The sequence below is a fragment of the Bufo bufo genome, chromosome 1, assembly GCF_905171765.1.
Source record: "Bufo bufo chromosome 1, aBufBuf1.1, whole genome shotgun sequence".
NCBI classification, from domain to species: Eukaryota; Metazoa; Chordata; class Amphibia; order Anura; family Bufonidae; genus Bufo; species Bufo bufo.
The window spans coordinates 153,358,237-153,380,514 of NC_053389.1; the positions used below are offsets into that span (position 1 = coordinate 153,358,237).

The 22,278-nt window shown below is 43.5% G+C and overlaps 1 protein-coding gene across 2 annotated transcripts in view; it reads right to left on the reverse strand.

Moving 5' to 3' along the window:
* Positions 1–22,278, reverse strand: part of LOC120999810 (nicotinamide/nicotinic acid mononucleotide adenylyltransferase 1-like) — a 56,128-nt gene that overhangs the window by 3,387 nt on the left and 30,463 nt on the right. For both annotated transcript variants that reach the window (XM_040430812.1, XM_040430803.1), the window contains exons 3-4: positions 18,884–19,067; positions 18,672–18,805 (exon numbers count right to left, since the gene is read on the reverse strand). In XM_040430812.1, coding sequence (XP_040286746.1) covers positions 18,672–18,805; positions 18,884–19,067 — 318 coding nt within the window. The remainder of the gene's footprint in view (positions 1–18,671; positions 18,806–18,883; positions 19,068–22,278) is intronic.

The window sequence follows — 22,278 nt, forward strand, 5'->3', positions numbered from 1 at the left end:
GGCTCAGATACAGCTACGGCTCAGATACAGCTACGGCTAAGGCTAGCGTTCGGGGCTCCGCTTGTGAGTTCCGTTTGAAGGGGCTCACAAGCGGCCCCGAACGGATCCGTCAAGCCCTAATGCATTCTGAATGGATGCGGATCCGCTCAGAATGCATCAGTCTGGCTCCGTTTGTCCTCCGCTCCGCTCAGCAGGCGGACACCTGAACGCAGCTTGCAGTGTTCAGGTGTCCGCCTGGCCGTGCGGAGGCAAACGGATCCGTCCAGACTTACAATGTAAGTCAATGGGGACGGATCCGTTTGAAGTTGACACAGTATGGCTCAATTTTCAAACGGATCCGTCTCCCATTGACTTTCAATGTAAAGTCAAAATGGATCCGTTTGCATTATCATGAACAAAAAAAAAAAAATAATAATAATATTTTTTTTTTTTTTTTTTGTACATGGTAATGCGAACGGATCTAAGCGTTTGCATAATAGGTGCGGATCCGTCTGGGCACATACCAGACGGATCCGACCTAAACGCAGGTGTGAAAGTAGCCTAAGATGCAGCTACGGCTAAGATGCAGCTACGGCTAAGATGCAGCTACGGCTCGGATGCAGCTACGGCTCGGATGCAGCTACGGCTCTATCTATAAGATGGACATATAGCTGTATCTAAGCTATTGCTGTATCTAAGCTATCACTGATTCTAAGCTACCGCTGTATCTAAGCTACCGCTGTATCTAAGCTACCGCTGTATCTCAGCTACCTATGTATCTCAGCTACCTATGTATCTCAGCTACCTATGTATCTAAGCTACCTATGTATCTAAGCTACCGCTGTATCTAAGCTACAGTTGTATCTAAGCTATTGCTGTATCTAAGCTACAGCTGTATCTAAGCTACAGCTGTATCTAAGCTACAGCTGTATCTAAGCTATCACTGTATCTAAGCTACCTCTGTATCTAAGCTATTACTGTATCTAAGCTACAGCTGTATCTAAGCTACAGCTGTAAGCTATTGCTGTATCTAAGCTATCGCTGATTCTAAGCTACTGCTGATTCTAAACTATCGCTGTATCTAAGCTACCTCTTTATCTAAGCTATCGCTGTAACTAAGCTACAGCTGTATCTAAGCTATTACTGTATCTAAGCTATAGATTAGATAAAGATATATCTTGGATGCAGATATAGATATAGCTATAGCTATATCTAAGCTATATGATGGACAATTATTTCCTTTTTTCCCCAGGGGGGGTATTAACATTATAATGGGGACTTGTTGAGGGGGCCAGGGCTGTAATAACAATCCCCAGAAGCGGGAGGGGAACGTGTAAACTGGCCCAAGTGAGGGAAGGAGCCAGACACATACCCTGCTGCTGGTGCTGCTGCTGGAGAAAATCTATCACCTCGGCTCTGGTAAGTATCGCACATGAGCGATCGCTTACCATCACCGAGGCTGTGTGAGGAGAGGGAGAGAGGGGCGGGCACCAGAGGCTCTGACGTCTCGTTTACAGAGCCGAGCCACTCCCTCAAGCAGAGAGACGGCTGTAAACGAAACGTCATCAGCAGAGCAGAGCCGAGGCAGTGTGAGGAGAGCTGGAGGGGGGAGGGCACCAGAGGCTCTGACGTTTCGTTTACAGAGCCTGGACACTCCCTCAAGCAGGGAGAAGCTTGTAAACGAGACGTCAGCGCCTGAGCAGGGTTGATGACGTCGGGGGTCACATGACTCAAATGTGAACTGGCTAAACAGAGCAAAATAGCTAATGTAAGTGATTTACAAAATAGTTTCATATAATACTATAAGAGTTATTAGCATAAATGTATTTAACTCGGATAAACCCTTTAAGTTATTCCTATGCAGTCATAGGTCTATTAAAGTGTATTCCAATCACATAAGAGTACCCCCTGTCGGAATTTTAACCGCTTGCCGCACATGTAACGCCGAAAGGCGTCATTGCGGCGGCTCTCCCAGGCTACGCTAACGCCGATTGGCGTCATCTCGCGTGAGCCGAGATTTCCTGTGAACGCGCGCACACAGGCGCGCGCGTTCACAGGATCGGAAGGTAAGCGAGTGGATCTCCAGCCTGCCAGCAGCAATCGTTCGCTGGCAGGCTGGAGATGTGATTTTTTTAACCCCTAACAGGTATATTAGACGCTGTTTTGATAACAGCGTCTAATATACCTGCTACCTGGTCCTCTGGTGGTCCCTTTTGTTTGGATCGACCACCAGAGGACACAGGTAGCTCAGCAATATGTAGCACCAAGCACCACACTACACTACACCCCCCCCTGTCACTTATTAACCCCTTATTAGCCCCTGATCACCCCATATAGACTCCCCGATCACCCCCCTGTCATTGATCAGCCCCCTGTAAAGCTCCATTCAGACGTCCGCATGATTTTTACGGATCCACTGATAGATGGATCGGATCCGCAAAACGCATACGGACGTCTGAATGGAGCCTTACAGGGGCGTGATCAATGACGGGGGTGATCACTCTATATAGACTCCCTGATCACCCCCCTGTCATTGATCACCCCCCTGTCATTGATCACCCCCCTGTAAGGCTGCATTCAGATGTCCGTATGTTTTTTACGGATCCACGGATACATGGATCGGATCCGCAAAACACATACAGACGTCTGAATGGAGCCTTACAGGGGGGTGATCACCCCCCTGTCATTGATCACCCCCTTGTAAGGCTCCATTCAGACGTCCGTATGATTTTTACGGATCCACTGATACATGGATCGGATCCGCAAAACACATACGGACGTCTGAATGGAGCCTTACAGGGGGGTGATCAATGACAGGGGGTGATCACCCCATATAGACTCCCTGATCACCCCCCTGTCATTGATCATCCCCCTGTAAGGCTGCATTCAGATGTCCGTATGTTTTTTACGGATCCACGGATACATGGATCGGATCCGCAAAACACATACAGACGTCTGAATGGAGCCTTACAGGGGGGTGATCAATGACAGGGGTGATCACCCCCCTGTCATTGATCACCCCCTTGTAAGGCTCCATTCAGACGTCCGTATGATTTTTACGGATCCACTGATACATGGATCGGATCCGCAAAACACATACGGACATCTGAATGGAGCCTTATAGGGGGGTGATCAATGACAGGGGGGTGATCAATGACAGGGGGGTGATCACCCAATATAGACTCCCTGATCACCCCCCTGTCATTGATCACCCCCCTGTAAGGCTGCATTCAGATGTCTGTATGTTTTTTACGGATCCACGGATACATGGATCGGATCCGCAAAACACATACGGACATCTGAATGGAGCCTGACAGGGGGGTGATCAATGACAGGGGGGTGATCACCCCATATAGACTCCCTGATCACCCCCTGTCATTGATCACCCCCCTGTCATTGATCACTCCCCTGTAAGGCTCCATTCAGACATTTTTTTGGCCCAAGTTAGCGGAAATTTATTTATTTTTCTTACAAAGTCTCATATTCCACTAACTTGTGTCAAAAAATAAAATCTCACATGAACTCACCATACCCCTCACGGAATCCAAATGCGTTTTTTAGACATTTAGATTCCAAACTTCTTCTCACGCTTTAGGGCCCCTAGAATGCCAGGGCAGTATAAATACCCCACATGTGACCCCATTTCGGAAAGAAGACACCCCAAGGTATTCGCTGAGGGGCATATTGAGTCCATGAAAGATTGAAATTTTTGTCCCAAGTTAGTGGAAAGGGAGACTTTGTGAGAAAAAAATATATATATATCAATTTCCGCTAATTTGTGCCAAAAAAAAAAAAATTCTATGAACTCGCCATGCCCCTCATTGAATACCTTGCGGTGTCTTCTTTCCAAAATGGGGTCACATGTGGGGTATTTATACTGCCCTGGCATTTTAGGGGCCCTAAAGCGTGAGAAGAAGTCTGGGATCCAAATGTCTAAAAATGCCCTCATAAAAGGAATGTGGGCCCCTTTGCGCATCTAGGCTGCAAAAAAGTGTCACACATCTGGTATCGCCGTACTCACGAGAAGTTGGGCAATGTGTTTTGGGGTGTCATTTTACATATACCCATGCTGGGTGAGATAAATATCTTGGTCAAATGCCAACTTTGTATAGAAAATTGGAAAAGTTGTCTTTTGCCGAGATATTTATCTCACCCAGCATGGGTATATGTAAAAAGACACCCCAAAACACATTGCCCAACTTCTCCTGAATACGGAGATACCAGATGTGTGACACTTTTTTGCAGCCTAGGTGGGCAAAGGGGCCCACATTCCAAAGAGCACCTTTTGGATTTCACAGGTCATTTACCTACTTACCACACATTAGGGCCCCTAGAATGCCAGGGCAGTATAACTACCCCACAAGTGACCCCATTTTGGAAAGAAGACACCCCAAGGTATTCCGTAAGGGGCATGGCAAGTTCCTAGAATTTTTTATTTTTTGTCACAAGTTAGCGGAAAATGATGATTTTTATTTTATTTATTTTTTCTTACAAAGTCTCATATTCCACTAACTTGTGACAAAAAATAAAAACTTCCATGAACTCACTATGCCCATCACGAAATACCTTGGGGTCTCTTCTTTCCAAAATGGGGTCACTTGTGGGGTAGTTGGGTAGTTATACTTCTCCTGAGTACGGAGATACCAGATGTGTGACACTTTTTTGCATCCTAGGTGGGCAAAGGGGCCCACATTCCAAAGAGCACCTTTCGGATTTCACTGGCCATTCTTTACAGATTTTGATTTCAAACTACTTACCACACATTCAGGCCCCTAGAATGCCAGGGCAGTATAACTACCCCACAAGTGACCCCATTTTGGAAAGAAGACACCCCAAGGTATTCGCTGATGGCCATAGTGAGTTCATAGAAGTTTTTATTTTTTGTCACAAGTTAGTGGAATATGAGACTTTGTAATAAAAAAAAATCATCATTTTCCGCTAACTTGTGACAAAAAATAAAAAGTTCTATGAACTCACTATGCCCATCAGCGAATACCTTAGGGTGTCTACTTTCCGAAATGGGGTCATTTGTGGGGTGTTTGTACTGTCTGGCCATTGTAGAACCTCAGGAAACATGACAGGTGCTCAGAAAGTCAGAGCTGCTTCAAAAAGCGGAAATTCACATTTTTGTACCATAGTTTGTAAACGCTATAACTTTTACCCAAACCATTTTTTTTTTACCCAAACATTTTTTTTTTATCAAAGACATGTAGAACAATAAATTTAGAGAAAAATTTATATATGGATGTCGTTTTTTTTGCTAAATTTTACAACTGAAAGTGAAAAATGTCATTTTTTTGCAAAAAAATCTTTAAATTTCGATTAATAATAACAAAAAAAGTAAAAATGTCAGCAGCAATGAAATACCACCAAATGAAAGCTCTATTAGTGAGAAGAAAAGGAGGTAAAATTCATTTGGGTGGTAAGTTGCATGACCGAGCAATAAACCGCTAAAGTTGTGGAGTGCCGATTTGTAAAAAAGGGCCTGGTCACTAGGGGGGTATAAACCTGTGGTCCTTAAGTGGTTAAACCATGTAAAAACAACTTTATAATCATCTGTCAATCAGCTTCCTTTGTGCCCAAGGGGCGGTTTTTCACATCTCTTTATGCCCAAGGGGCGTTTTTACTCCTACCTTTGTGCCCAGCCGCGCCTCAACTGTCGCTTTCTAGCGCTGCCCAGCTCATTATTATTCACTGGCTGGGCGGCTTTTACAATCCCCGATCCTCCCGAGCCGACGCAGGCGCAGCAAGAGACGCTGGCATTGAATAAGGGACGCAGGCGCACTGTGAGTGAGGGTGCCGGGCAAGTTATATAACTTGCCCGGGATAACTTGCCCGGCACCCTCACTTACAGTGCGCCTGCGTCCCTTATTCAATGCCAGCGCCAGCTCGGGAGGATCGGGGACTGTAAAAGCCGCCCAGCCAGTGAATAATAATGAGCTGGGCGGCGCTAGGAAGCGACAGTTGAGGCGCGGCTGGGCACAAAGGTAGGAGTAAAAAAGCCCCTTGGGCATAAAGAGATGTGAAAAACCGCCCCTTGGGCATAAAGGAAGCTGATTGACAGATGATTATAAAGTTGTTTTTACATGGTTTAAAATGCGGACAGGGGGTACTCTTATGTGATTGGAATACACTTTAATAGACCTATGACTGCATGGGAATAACTTAATATGTTTATCGGGCCTGTCAGTGTCCCTTTAAGGACTCGGCCCTATTTCACCTTACGGACGTGGCCATTTTTTGCAAATCTGACCAGTGTCACTTTAAGTGCTGATAACTTAAAAATGCTTTTACTTATCCAAGCCATTCTGAGATTGTTTTTTCGTCACATATTGTACTTCATGACACTGGTAAAATGAAGTAAAAAAAAACATTTTTATTTATATAAAAATACCAAATTTACCCCAAAAAAAAATGTAAATTGCAAATTTCCGAGTTTACATTTCTCTACTTCTATAATACATAGTAATACCTCCAAAAATAGTTATTACTTTACATTCCCCATATGTCTACTTCATGTTTGGATCATTTTGGGAATCATATTTTATTTTTTGGGGATGTTACAAGGCTTAGAAGTTTAGAAGTAAATCTTGAAATTTTTCAGAAATTTTCAAAAACCCAATTTTTAGGGACCAGTTCAGGTCTGAAGTCACTTTGCGAGGCTTACATAATAGAAATCACCCAAAAATGATCCCATTCTATAAACTACACCCCTCAAGGTATTCAAAACTGATTTTATAAACTTTGTTAACCCTTTAGGTGTTCCACAAGAATTAATGGAAAATAGAGATACAATTTCAAAATTTCACTTTTTTGGCAGATTTTCCATTTTAATAATTTTTTTCCAGTTACAAAGCAAGGGTTAACAGCCAAACCAAACTCAATATTTATGGCCCCGATTCTGTAGTTTACAGAAACACACCATATGTGGTCGTAAACCGCTGTACGGGCACACGGCAGGGCGCAGAAGGAAAGGAATGCCATACGGTTTTTGGAAGGCAGATTTAGCTGGACTGTTTTTTTTGACACCATGTCCCATTTGAAGCCCCCCTGATGCACCCCTAGAGTAGAAACTCCATAAAAGTGACCCCATCTAAGAAACTACACCCCTCAAGGTATTCAAAACAGATTTTACAAACGTCGTTAACCCTTTAGGTGTTCCACAAGAGTTATTGACAAATGGAGATGAAATTTCAGAATTTACCATATTTTTGGGGAGGAAAATAAGAAAAAAAATATTTTTAACCAAAAGGTGTGCTGTGTGTTTGGTGGGTTTGGAACTAATGGTGGTCTGTGGATGGCACTATTACTGGGGATCTGTGGATGATGGACACTGTTATGGGGGGGATCTGTGGATGACAGACACTGTTATGGGGGGGATCTGTGGATGACGGACACTGTTATGGGGGGGATCTGTGGATGACGGACACTGTTATGGGGGGGATCTGTGGATGACGGACACTTATGGGGGGGATCTGTGGATGACGGACACTTATGGGGGGGATCTGTGGATGACGGACACTTATGGGGGGGATCTGTGGATGACTGACACTGTTATGGGGGGATCTGTGGATGACTGACACTGTTATGGGGGGGATCTGTGGATGACGGACACTGTTATGGGGGGGATCTGTGGATGACGGACACTGTTATGGGGGGGATCTGTGGATGACGGACACTGTTATGGGGGGGATCTGTGGATGACGGACACTGTTATGGGGGGGATCTGTGGATGACGGACACTGTTATGGGGGGGATCTGTGGATGACGGACACTGTTATGGGGGGGATCTGTGGATGACGGACACTGTTATGGGGGGGATCTGTGGATGATGGACACTGTTATGGGGGGGATCTGTGGATGACGGACACTGTTATGGGGGGATCTGTGGATGACGGACACTGTTATGGGGGGGATCTGTGGATGACGGACACTGTTACAGGGGGATCTGTGGCTGGCACTGTTACAGGGGGGGGATCTGTGGCTGGCACTGTTACAGGAGGGGATCTGCGGATGGCACTGTTATGGGCTGGGGGGATCTGTGGGTGGCACTGTTATATATGTGCCATCCACAGACCCCCCAGCCCATAACAGTGCCATCCACAGACCCCCCCCCAGCCCATAACAGTGCCATCCACAGACCCCCCCCCCAGCCCATAACAGTGACATCCACAGACCCCCCCAGCCCATAACAGTGCCATTCACAGATCGCCCCCGCCAGTATACAAATATAAGATGTTATATTCATTTATTGGTTATTAAACATGCCCCTCAGTCATATTACTACCTTACATCCTAATCGCTTCTGTAGAATTCAGGCAGCCCAAGCCGGGCGGCTGGCGCGTCTCTCACTGACGTCACTTGCCTGCGCCGCCGGCTTCATTCAGGCACATGACAAGAGTTACGCTGCCGCCCGCCTGGCCTGCCTGAATTCTACAGATGCGATTAGGATGTAAGGTAGTAATAGGACTGAGGGGACATGTTTAATAACCAATAAATGAATATGACATCTTATATTAGTATACCGGAGCGGCCGGGCTATACTACACTGACTGCACCGCCCCGCCGCTATTGCCAGCCCCCAGATCCTCCTCCCAGTCCCTCCCCGAGTCCCCGCTCGCTCCTACATCGCAGCTTGCGATGTAAAACTGCAAGCATTCGCCCCATAAGACGCAGGGGCATTTCTCCCCCATTTTGGGGGAAGAAAAGGTGCGTCTTATGGGGCGAAAAATACGGTAAATTTTTGGTCAAATTTTCCATTTTAATCCATTTTTCCCAGTAACAAAGCAAGGGTTAACAGCCAAACAAAACTCAATATTTATGGCCCTGATTCTGTAGTTTACAGAAACACCCCATATGTGGTCGTAAACAGCTGTAAGAGCACACAGCAGGGCGCAGAAGGAAAGGAATGCCATACGGTTTTTGGAAGGCAGATTTAGCTGGACTGTTTTTTTTGACACCATGTCCCATTTGAAGCCCCCCTGATGCACCCCTAGAGTAGAAACTCAAAAAAAGTGGCCCCATTTTAGAAACTACGGGATAGGGTGGCAGTATTGTTGGTACTAGTTTAGGGTACATATGATTTTTGGTTGCTCTATATTACACTTTTTGTGAGGCAAGATAACAAGAAATAGCTGTTTTGGCACCGTTTTTATTTTTTGTTACGGTATTTACAACATTCATCTGACAGGTTAGATCATGTGATATTTTTATAGACCAGGTTGTCATGGATGCGGCGATACCTAATATGTATACTTTTTTTATTTATGTAAGTTTTACACAATGATTTCTATTTTTTAAACAAAAAAAAAATCATGTTTTAGTGTTTCCATAGTCTGAGAGATATAATTTTTTCACTTTTTGGGCGATTACCTTGGGTAGGGTATGATTTTTGCGTGATGAGATGACTGTTTTATTGGCACTATTTTGGGGTGCGTGTGACTTCTTGATCGCTTGCTATTACACTTTTTGTGATGTAAGGTGACAAAAAATGGTTTATTTAGCAGTTTTTATTTTACATTTTTTACGGTGTTCATCTGAGGGGTTAGGTCATGTGATATTTTTATAGAGCCGGTCGATACGAACGCGGCGATACCAAATATGTATACTTTTTTTTTATTTATGCAAGTTTTACACAATAACAGCTTTTTTAAAACAAAAAAAATTATGTTTTAGTGTCTCCATATTCTGAGCCATAGTTTTTTTTATTTTTTTGGCGATTATCTCAGGTAGGGGCTCATTTTTTGCGGGATGAGGTGACGGTTAGATTGGTACTATTTTGGTGGGCAAAGGCCTTTTTGATCGCTTGCTGTTGTACTTTTTGTGATGAAAGGTGACAAAAAAATTGTTTATTTAGCACAGTTTTTTTTTTTTTTTTTACGGTGTTCATCTGAGGGGTTAGGTCATGTGATAGGCTTATAGAGCCGGTCGATACGGACGTGGCGATACCTAATATGTATACTCCCCCCCCCCTATTTTTTACCAATTAGTTTTAACTTTACTTGGGGAAAATGACGTTTTTGTTTATTTTTACTTGAAACTTAATTTTTTAGGGGGAAAACTTTATTTTTTTCAACTTTTTTTTTCAATTTATTTTTTGTCCCATTTTGGAACTTGAACCTTTGGGGGTCTAATCCTTTACAATGCATTCCAATACTTCTGTATTGGAATGCACGGGTCACGGGAACTATGCCGTACCGGTACGTCATGGGTCCCTAAGGGGTTAAGCGGACTGGCTCCCGTCCGCTCTGTAAGAAATCTAAAATTTTGCTAATAGGGGGAGAGGTAGTATCGGGATGGTCATCACCGAGCCTGGAACAAAACCTTGAGGTAAATGGAAGAAGTACCTTTCTTCCTACTAGCTTTGAGTGTGAGGATCACTTTTTCAGAAAGGGCCCTTCTTCTCAATGTTTCACTCTCAGGATCCATACAGCTAACCTGAATATCTGGGGATCTGGATGAATTAGAGGACCCTGGACAAGCATATCCTTCTGGAAAGGAATCTCCCAAGGATCCTCCAGTGCTAGTGGTTTTAAAATAGGAAACCAGCTTCTCTTGGCCCATAGAGGGGTTACCAGGATTATCGTAGCAGTCTCTCTTTGGATCTTCTGAATAACCCAGGGTATAAGAGGTATTGGAGGGAACGCATATACGAGTCTCCAATTCCAGCTTATTGAAAGGGCGTCTACCGCCCAAGGCTTGTCCCTTGGATCTAGGGAACAAAAGAGATTACCTGAGCATTTTCTTTTGAGGAAAATAGATCTCTCTTGGGGAGACCCCATTATTTCCTGGAAGATGTCCCTGTTTAGAGACCATTCTACTGCATCTACACTGCGTGCAGAATTATTAGGCAAATTAGTATTTTGACCACATCATCCTCTTTATGCATGTTGTCTTACTCCAAGCTGTATAAGCTCGAAAGCCTACTACCAATTAAGCATATTAGGTGATGTGCATCTCTGTAATGAGAAGGGGTGTGGTCTAATGACATCAACACCCTATATTAGGTGTGCATAATTATTAGGCAACTTCCTTTCCTTTGGCAAAATGGGTCAAAAGAAGGACTTGACAGGCTCCGAAAAGTCAAAAATTGTGAGATATCTTGCAGAGGGATGCAGCACTCTTAAAATTGCAAAGCTTCTGAAGCGTGATCATCGAACAATCAAGCGTTTCATTCAAAATAGTCAACAGGGTCGCAAGAAGCATGTGGAAAAACCAAGGCGCAAAATAACTGCCCATGAACTGAGAAAAGTCAAGCGTGCAGAAGCCAAGATGCCACTTGCCACCAGTTTGGCCATATTTCAGAGCTGCAACATCACTGGAGTGCCCAAAAGCACAAGGTGTGCAATACTCAGAGACATGGCCAAGCTAAGAAAGGCTGAAAGACGACCACCACTGAACAAGACACACAAGCTGAAACGTCAAGACTGGGCCAAGAAATATCTCAAGACTGATTTTTCTAAGGTTTTATGGAATTATGAAATGAGAGTGAGTCTTGATGGGCCAGATGGATGGGCACGTGGCTGGATTGGTAAAGGGCAGAGAGCTCCAGTCCGACTCAGACGCCAGCAAGGTGGAGGTGGAGTACTGGTTTGGGCTGGTATCATCAAAGATGAGCTTGTGGGGCCTTTTCGGGTTGAGGATGGAGTCAAGCTCAACTCCCAGTCCTACTGCCAGTTTCTGGAAGACACCTTCTTCAAGCAGTGGTACAGGAAGAAGTCTGCATCCTTCAAGAAAAACATGATTTTCATGCAGGACAATGCTCCATCACACGCGTCCAAGTACTCCACAGCGTGGCTGGCAAGAAAGGGTATAAAAGAAGAAAATCTAATGACATGGCCTCCTTGTTCACCTGATCTGAACCCCATTGAGAACCTGTGGTCCATCATCAAATGTGAGATTTACAAGGAGGGAAAACAGTACACCTCTCTGAACAGTGTCTGGGAGGCTGTGGTTGCTGCTGCACGCAATGTTGATGGTGAACAGATCAAAACACTGACAGAATCCATGGATGGCAGGCTTTTGAGTGTCCTTGCAAAGAAAGGTGGCTATATTGGTCACTGATTTGTTTTTGTTTTGTTTTTGAATGTCAGAAATGTATATTTGTGAATGTTGAGATGTTATATTGGTTTCACTGGTAAAAATAAATAATTGAAATGGGTATATATTTGTTTTTTGTTAAGTTGCCTAATAATTATGCACAGTAATAGTCACCTGCACACACAGATATCCCCCTAAAATAGCTAAAACTAAAAACAAACTAAAAACTACTTCCAAAAATATTCAGCTTTGATATTAATGAGTTTTTTGGGTTCATTAAGAACATGGTTGTTGTTCAATAATAAAATTAATCCTCAAAAATACAACTTGCCTAATAATTCTGCACTCCCTGTATTCTTCTTCTGCTTAGGTAGTCTGCCTTTATGTTTTTGGAACCCTTCAAGTGGATTGCAGATAACGATAGGGAATTTTCTTCTGCCCAAGTGAAAATCTTCCTTGCTACCTCTCCTAGAGGGGTGGATCTTGTTTCCTCTTGGTGTTTTTGATATGCTACCGTTGTTATGTTGTCGGACAGAACTTTTAGATGTTGTGCTTTTAGAAGCCATCCTCCTTCTTTTAGAGTCATGAGGACTGCGTATAATTCTCTGAAGTTGGATGATCTTCTTTTTATGTTTTCTGGCCAGGTACCCTGGAAAAAAAAAGATGTCCGATTTTTGCACCCCAGCCCGAGGCGCTGGTGTCCGTTATCATCTGAATCTCTGGCTGATTAAACAAACTTATTCCCTAAAGGAGGTTTCTTCTGAACTTCCACCAACCGAGATCGGTCTTCACGCGTTGTGGTATCAGGATCTTCCTGTCCAAATCCGTCTGATTTCCGTTCCATTCTTTCAGGATCCAACTCTGTGTTATTCTTGAGTGGGCCTGGCTCCAAGGAACTGAAATCAAACAGGCAGTTAGATTCCCCAACAGACTCATAGCCTCTCGTATGGAACATTTGCGAGATCTTTGGAACCCTGAAATCTTCTGTATAAGACACTCCGCTTTATCCTGCGGTAGGAAGGTCTTTTGAGAGACCGAATCTAATTCTACTCCTAGGAATCTTATCCTTTTTGATAGAGTAAGAGAAGATTTCTTTATGTTTATAATCCATCCTAACCCTGGAAGGACGTTTAAGAATCTTTGGGTTGCCTCTATATTCTCTTCCTTTGACCTGACGACAATCAGGAAGTCGACGAGGTAGGGGATAATGATTAATCCTTATCTGCGAAGGTAAGTGACCATTTCCACCACTAGCTTTGTGAATATTCTGGGTGCGGAAGAGATGCCGAATGGAAGTGCAACGTACTTTAAGTGGTGTAGAGTACCTCTCGGATCTTTTATTGTAAAGCGTAGAAATTTCCGTGAGAGTTGGTGGATGGGAATGTGATAATAGGCATCTTTGAGGTCTATTGAGGACATGAATGCCCCTTTTGGTATAAGCGGGATTGTGGATCTGATGGATTCCATCTTGAATTTTCTGTACAGAATGGATCTGTTTAGCGGTTTTAGATTTATAAGGGTACAAAAAGACTGGTCGGGCTTCTTTACTAGGAAAATGTTTGAGTAGAAACCCTCCCCTTTTTTTGAATTTGGGAGCCTCTGGATTACACCTGAGCTTAAAAGTCCCTGAACCCCCTTCCATATCTTGGGTAATTCTAACCCGTTTTGTGACAAGGTTAGGAATCTTTTGGGGGGGGGGGGGGGGGGGGGACTGAAGAGAATTCTATCCTGTACCCCTGAGCAATAATGTTTAGTGCCCAGGGATTTGTTGTGACCTGCTTCCAAGAAGATAGAAAACCTATCAGTCTGCCCCCCACCTTGGCGTCATTGTTTACTAGACTGTCTGTTTTGAGGGTTAAGGATGAAACCCCTTCCTCTTCCCCCTTTGGGTTAGGTCCATCTGCCCGATTTTCCTTTTCCCCTATATGATCTCTGATGGGATTGAAACTGCCGAAAGGGGTTCTTCTTTTGATCCCTATCCTCCGAAAATCTTTTTTTCTTATCAGCAGCCTTTTCCAATATTTTGTCTATTGTAGGGCCAAAAACAAACTCTCCTGAGAAGGGGATTGAACATAGCTTAGCCTTTGAAGCCTTGTCACCAAACCAGGCTTTCATCCATAAGGCCCAAAGGGCGGCATTAGATAGAGCCGCCTCCTTAGCGGAGAAACAAATAGATTCTGCAGAGGCGTCGGCTAAGGCCATAGCGGATCTAAGAAAAGGGATAAAGTCTCTGATCTCTTCTCTAGGGGTTTTGTTTTTAAGATGCTCATCCAGTTCCCCTAACCAGATGTACATGGCCCTAGCCACGGATGTTGCTGCTATGTTAGCTTTTACGCTGAACATAGACGATTCCCAGGCCTTTTTTAATAAACCGTCAGCTTTACAGTCCATGGGGTCACCTAGTTGGTAGGAGTCCTCAAATGGTAACGCTGTTCTTTTAACCACCTTCGCCACCTGAATGTCTACTTTGGGTGTTTTATTAACCTCCTCCCGTCCGCCCATAGGATATAAACGTCCTATGGGTGGACCTCTATTTCTGAAAGCACGTTTTAAAACGTCCTTTCAGAAATCGCAGCTGCACGCTAATCGTGCAGCTGATGATCGGGTTGCCCGCTGTCAGTGACAGCAGGGCAACCCTAAGACAAGGCAGGGACAGTGCCCAGGTGTCCCTGCCTTCTGGATCGCTGCATACACAGCGCTCACCGAGTGCTGTGTATGCAGAGCAGGAAGCGCTGTGCGCTTCCTGTTCCGGCCCGGCGGTCATGTGACCGCCGTGACCGGAGAGTGCAGGGGCTGTGTGAGGTCATCCACAGACCTCGATCAGTCCTGCACTGAGGCTGTACAGCACAGTATTATGCTGTACAGCCTCTCTGGGGGGTGCATTTCTCCTGTAACTGGGGCTACTATGTCAGCCCCAGTTCCAAGAGAAATCAACAGTGAAAAAAAAAAGTGAAGCAAATGTGCCCCAGAGGTCTTGTATGACCTTATGGGGGACGAAAAGTGTAAAATAAAAAAAATAATAATAAAGGGTTGAAAAAATAAAATAAAAAAAAGTTTCACATGTAAAAAAAAAAAAGTCCCCAAGTAAGGAATAAAAAAAATAATTAAAAAATAGAAAAAATAAAATAAAATAGACATATTTGGTATTGCCGCGTCCGTAAAAACCAGCTCTATAAAAATATCCCATGACCTAACCCCTCGGGTGAACACCGTAAAAAAATAAAAAATAAAAAAAAATATGTGTCAAAACAAGCAATTTTTGTCAACTTAGATCACAAAAGGTGCAACACCAAGTGATCAAAAACGCGTATGTCCCACAAAATGGTACCAATAAAACAGTCACCTCATCCCGCAAAAAATGAGCCCCAACATAAGAAAATCTCTCAAAAAATAAAAAAACTATAGCTCTTAGAACATGGAGACACTAAAACATAATTTTTTTGGTTTCAAAAATGCTATTATTGTGTTAAAGTGAAACAAATAAAAAAAAGTATACATATTAGGTATTGCCGCGTCCGTAAAAACCAGCTCTATAAAAATATCACATGAGCTAACCCCTCAGGTGAACACCGTAAAAAAAAAAAAAAAAGAAACTGTGTCAAAACAAGCAATTTTTGTCACCTTGCATCACAAAAGGTGCAACACCAAGTGATCAAAAATGCGTATGTCCCACAAAATGGTACCAATAAAACCGTCACCTCATCCCGCAAAAAATGAGCCCCTACATAAGAAAATCTCTCAAAAAATAAAAAAAACTATAGCTCTCAGAACATGGACACATTAAAACATAATTTATTTGTTTCAAAAATGCTATTATTGTGAAAAACTTTAATAAATGAGAAAAAGTATACATATTAGGTATCGCCACGTCAGTAACAATCTGCTCTATAAAAATGTCACTTGACTGAACCCCTCAGGTGAACGCTGTAAAAATAAATAAATAGAAACTGTGCTAAAACAACCAATTTTTTGGTCACCTTGCCCCATAAAGTGTTATAATGAATGATCAAAAAATCATATGTACCCAAAAATAGTACATACTGGCACCTTATCCCCTAGTTTCCAAAATGGGGTCACTTCTTGGGAGTTTTTACTGTAAGGGTGCATCAGGGGGCTTCAAATGGGACATGGCATCTAAAAACCATGTGGAGTTCCTTTTCTTCTGCGCCCTGCCGTGTGCCCATACAGCAGTTTATGACCACATGTGGGGTGTTTCTGTAAACCGCAGAATCTGGGTAATAAATATTGAGTTTTGTTTGGCTGTTAACCATCGATGTGTTAAAGAAAAAATTGGATTAAAATGGAAAATCTGCCAAAAAAGTGAAATTTTAAAATTTGATCTCCATTTTCCTTTAATTCTTGTGGAACGCCTAAAGGGTTAACAAAGTTTGTAAAATCGGTTTTGAATACCTTGAGGGGTGTAGTTTCTACAATGGGGTCATTTATGGGGGTATCCACTATGTAGGCCCCACAAAGTGACTTCAGACCTGAACTGGTCCTTAAAAAGTGGGTTTTGGCAATTTTCTTAAAAATTTGAAGAATTGCTTCTAAACTTCTAAGCCTTCTAACGTCCTAAAAAAATAAAATTACATTTCCAAAATGATGCCAACATAAAGTAGACATATGGGGAATGTTAAGTAACAAATATTTTATGAGGTATCACTTTCTGTTTTAAAAGCAGAGAAATTGAAATTTAATTTTTGGGTAAATTTGGGATTTTTTCATAAATAAAGGTGAAATATTTTGACTCAAATTTATGACTATCATGAAGTACAATGTGTCACAAGAAAACAATCTCTGAATGACTTGGATAAATAAAGACGTTCCAAAGTTATTACCATATAAAGTGAGATATGTCAGTTTTGCAAAATTAGGCCTGGTCAGGAAGGGGGCAAATGGCCCAGATGGCAAGTGGTTAAAGATTTTACACTCAGACTGGACAAAACAAAGTCTGTTTCGAAATTCCTTAGAGACACCCAGTCTCCTCTCCGGGTCTAGCCACTCGTCCATAATCATCTCTCTTATGTTTTCATTTATCGGAAAAACTATTGATTTCTTAGATCTAAGGCCTCCGAACAGGTCGTCCTGGACTGTGCGTGGTTTAGGTGTGTCCTCAATCCCCATAGTGGATCTGACGGATCTTAATAGTTCCTCCATCTGTTCAGATGAGAAAAAATACTTCTTATCCTCCTCTATGACCTCTCCCCCAGATAGAGGATATTCCTCCATAACCTGTTTAGAGGAGACCGAAATTTCTTCAGCCTTGTCTGCGTCAGAGGAGGACTGGACAGAAAGCATCCGTTTTTTTGGAGGATGAAGGGGACCACTGGGAGTGGATATACATGCTAAGGAGGACTTTGTTTCATCCTGAATAAAGGATTTCATCTCCGAAAAAATATTTGGTTGTTCCTCCTTCCATATCTCAGACAGACAAGACTTGCAAAGTCTTTTCTTATCATTTTCAGGGAGTTTCTTAGAGCAGGCATTGCACTTTAGTATCTTTATCTTTGATCTAGAGTCTTTTGTGCCCTGGAATCAAAGGAACAACCAAATATACATCCCGTTAGCTAATAGAGCTAGTACACTTGCATAAAAAGAAATGTGGTGTCTAGCACTCAAACCCCCGCAGGGGACTCACAGTACTGGCGCAGAGTGATCCGGGACCTCCTGACGAGGAGTAGGTGTCTCAGACATCGCGGAGTGAACTGCAGGCAAACGCTGAGTGAATTCCCGTGATTTATTCAAATTCCGGCGTCTTACGTCATCAAGCTGCGCCCCGGGCTGTCGGCTTGTTCATGCGCCGCACAGCCCCTTAATGCCTGCGCCTCATCTACTCCCCTGCCGGTCACCTGGTTAGTACAAGAGGATGCTGGATTCGCACGCGAACCTTTCCGTGAATCCGGCGCAGCTGACTGCTTCCCCAAGAGGAAGGAGGTCTGTTGTATGTGAAGGACCACAGGCTCCAGCATAAGCCAGAACGAGGGTCCTTGATGCTCCTGCTGCCCAGCCTTAGCCCTTGCCGCTGGAGGACAGCTGGAGATCCGGTAACCCCATAGTTTCTTCCTTCTTTCCTCCCTCCACAAGGAGGGCTCTCTCCACGTGTTAACCCCCGTAGGGGCAGGAAAACACTGAGGGGGTGGAGGGGTGGGGGAAAATTTAAACTCTCTGTGTGTTCCTGCCTCTACAGAGGTCAAGGGTCAATCTCATTGTGGCCGTCATGGTGGATGGAGGTGGAAAAGTGGTGCATCAATATGCCTTAGACTTTTCCTGCCATTCATCAGCTCAGGGCACACTATGAACAGCACAGGCAGCGCATTGGATGTAGGCAGGCTATTATAGCTAAATGATAAAATACATGGATAATATACAATATTGGATTGTAGTGTTCAGGTTAAATTGCCGTGTGGGTACTTCACGATAAATAAGTGGGTTTTGGGTTGCAGTTTGGGCACTCGATCTGTAACAGGTTCGCCATCACTGGCATAGAGTATAAAAGAACTGTATTATGGTCACGTCTAGTGGTTGGGTCATGTTGGGGGTTTATTGCTCTTTGTATGGAGTATAATAGAACTGTATTATAGTCAGGTTGGAAGGTGCAGTACAGAGTATAGTACGAGATAACAATCTAGGATTCCTTTAATATGACTTCATACCTTTACTCTCTGGACAGTTATAGTCTGGAATGTCTTGGCAGACATCATTTCTCTTCCTCTTTTGACCCTTCCTGCACCCAGCTTTCTTCTGGATTTCCCCATTATCTGTACATTTCAGCTGCTGCTGGTAATGTCTGGTGAGCACAAACAGAAATATATTTCTCATCCTGCAGATCAGTGACAGCTCTGTGTCCTCTTCTTCTCTCCTTTACCTTAATACTAGCACTGTCTCTGTCCACTCCTTCTTGGTACACTCCCAGGGGTCTACTTCTATCCAGTCCGAAGTCTCAGTAGCCAGTTGGGCCATGGCTAGGCGGTGAGAACCTTCTACAAGCCCTTTCTTCTTATACCCATCACTCACTGGAGAGATGATACCTTTTACAACCTTATATTTCCCTGTGGGAAGACAAATAAGATAGGTACATAATTAAGGCACGTTACAGTGTAGATATAATATTAAGGTACATAAAAGGTGGCGTCACTGTTTAAGTACATTATATCACTTAGGGTCCATTCAAAAGGACCATATTTCTGGGTCCGCATCCGTTCCACAATTTTGCAGAACGGGTGCAGACCCATTCATTTCAATGAGGCCGGAAAAGACACAGACAGCACACCATGTGATGTCCGCATCCGTAGTTCCATTACTCCGCCGCACACAAAAACAAAAAAACGCAATCGAAGACAAGAATAGGGATTTCTATCATAGAGCTGACCTGTGCTTTCTACAACACACAGAGCCAGCGTGCGTTGTGTGCCCATACAGCAGTTTATGACCACAGGTACGGCATGTTGTCCTGGTACTTAAGGACACATGACGTACCGGTACGTCATGTAAAGTTCCGATCACCGCCGGCCCACCAGTTAAATCCACCGGAGCCCCCTGCCGGTGAACTTGTCTGGTGTACCCCAGAGCGATTTGAGCCCGTGATTCCTGATTTTGTGGGCCAACCAGAAATCCAGATTTCCACAGTGGGCTTCACTGAATATTACTTTTTTAGTCATTTTTTCAGTGACCAACTGGTAAATCTAATGTTGGAGCAGACGAACCTGTACGCCCAACAGTTCGTTGCTCAACACCCGGGCTCCTTTTTGGCTAGGCCCGGTGGCTGGACGCCGGTCAGTGCAGCCGAGATGAGGACATTTTGGGGCCCTGTGCTGCATATGGGCCTAGTCAAGAAACCTAGTGTCAGGCATTACTGGAGTGGGGACATCTTCTACCAGACCCCACTTTACAGTACGGCCATGACACGCTCCCGGTTTGAGGCCATCCGGAAATGCCTGCATTATTCAGATAATGCAGCATGTCCCCCCCGAGGTGATCCTGCCTATGACCGCCTGTACAAAATCAGGCTGGTCATCGATCACTTTGGGGCCAAATTTGTACAGGCCTATGTACCTGGAAGGGAGGTCGCGGTTGATGAGTCTCTCATTGCGTTCAAGGGGAGACTCATTTTCCGCCTGTATGTTCCCTCAAAGCGGGCAAGGTATGGCGTGAAGCTGTACAAACTTTGTGAGAGTATCTCAGGGTACACTTACAATTTTCGTGTGTACAAGGGGCGAGATTCCCGTATTCAACCCCCAGAATGTCCCCCCACTCTGGGTGTTAGCGGGAAACTTGTGTGGGACCTTCTGCATCCACTGCTAGATAAGGGTTACCACCTGTACGTGGATAATTTTTATACTAGTATCTCCTTGTTCCAGTCCCTCGCCGCCAGATCCACGTCCGCTTGTGGGACCGTGCGGAAAAATCAACGCGGCCTCCCTGCCCACCCCCTCCAGGTACCTATCCCCAGGTGCGAGACCCGTGCCCTTACCACTGGAAACCTGTTGCTGGTCAGATATACACTTTTTCAGGTGTGGTCCCCCATACTGGAAAGAAGGGACGGACCCAAAAAAGGTGCAGAGTGTGTCACAGGAGGGGGATACGGAAGGACACCACTACTCAATGTGACACGTGCCCCGATCATTCGGGCCTCTGCATTATTGGTTGCTTCAGGGAGTAGAACACTTCCATGGAGTACTAAATTTATATCCCAATTTAGCCACTGACAATCGGATAAAAAAAATAAAAAAAATATGGTTCTCAGACTTGACACCCCAAAAAATTGTAAAAACTAAAATAATTTAAAAAAGTATACAAATTAGGTATCTCCGCGTCGGTAATAATCTCCTTTATAAAAATACCCCATGACCTAACCCCCCAGATTAACATGGTCCAAAAAAATAAAAAATAAACGGTGAAAAAAAAAAAAGACTTTTTTTGTCACCTTATATAACATAAAAAGTTTAATAGCAAGCGATCAATAAGTGATATAGCCCCCAAAATAGTGCCAATAAAACTGTCCTTTCATCCCGCAAAAAATGAGCCCCTACATAAGATAATCGGCTAAAAAAAATTAAAAAATTACTCAGACTTTAGAGATACAAAAAATATTTTTTTGTATCAAAAAGGATAATATAATATAAACCTAAATAATTGTAAAAAAGTAGACTTATTAGGTATCGCCGCGTCCTCTATAAAAATACCCAATGACCTAACCCCTCAGATTAATACGGTCCAAAAAAAAAGAATTTTTAAACGGTGCCAAAACAGCTATTTTTGGCACTTTTCCATTTCAATCAGTTTTTTCCGGTAACAAAGCAAGGGTTAACAACCAAACAAAACTTAATATTTATTACCCCGATACTGCAGTTTACAGAAACGCCACATTTGTGGTCGTAAACTGCTGTATTACTAAAAGGCAGGGTGCAAAAGGAAAGGACCGACATGGTTTCTGGAAGGCCGATTTTGATGGCCTTTTTTATTGACACCATGTCCCTTTAAAGCCCCCGTGATGCACCCCTAGAGTAGAAACTCCCTAAAAGTGACCCCATCTAAGAAACTACACCCCTCAAGGTATTCAAAACGGATTTTACAAACTTTATTAACCCTTTAGGTGTTCCTCAACAGTTAATGGCAAATGGAGATGAAATTTCAGAATTTCAATTTTTGGTAACCTTACCTCACAAAAATCTAATATAGAGCCACCAAAAATTCTATGTACCCTAAAAATAGTCCCAACAAAACTGCCACCTTATCCCGTAGTTTCCAAAATGGGATCACTTTTAGGGAGTTTCTACTTCAGGGGTGCATTAGGGGGGCTTGAAACAGGACACCGGTCCATAAAAATCAGCCCTCCAAAAACCACACGGCGCTCCCTTCCCTCTACGCCCCGCCGTGTGGCCGTACAGTAGTGTACGCCCACATATTGGGTGGTTCTGTAAACGGCAGTCAGGGCAATAAAGATAGTCTTGTTTGGCTGTTAACCCTTGCTTTGTTAGTGGAAAAAATTGAAAATTTGGCAAAAAAATGAAATTCTCAAATTTCTTCCCAATTTGCCAAAAACTCTTGTGCAACACCTAAAGGGTTAACAAAGTTTGTAAAATCAGTTTTGAATACCTTGAGGGGTGTAGTTTCTTAGATGGGGTCACTTGACCATCTAGCAACCCATGTTCTCAGCTGTATACACAAAATCCTGGTGACAGGTTCCCTTTAAGGTGAAATAAGGCTGTGTCCTAAAGGGGTTAAAGGGGTTGTCCGGGCTTTTTAATATTGATGACCTAT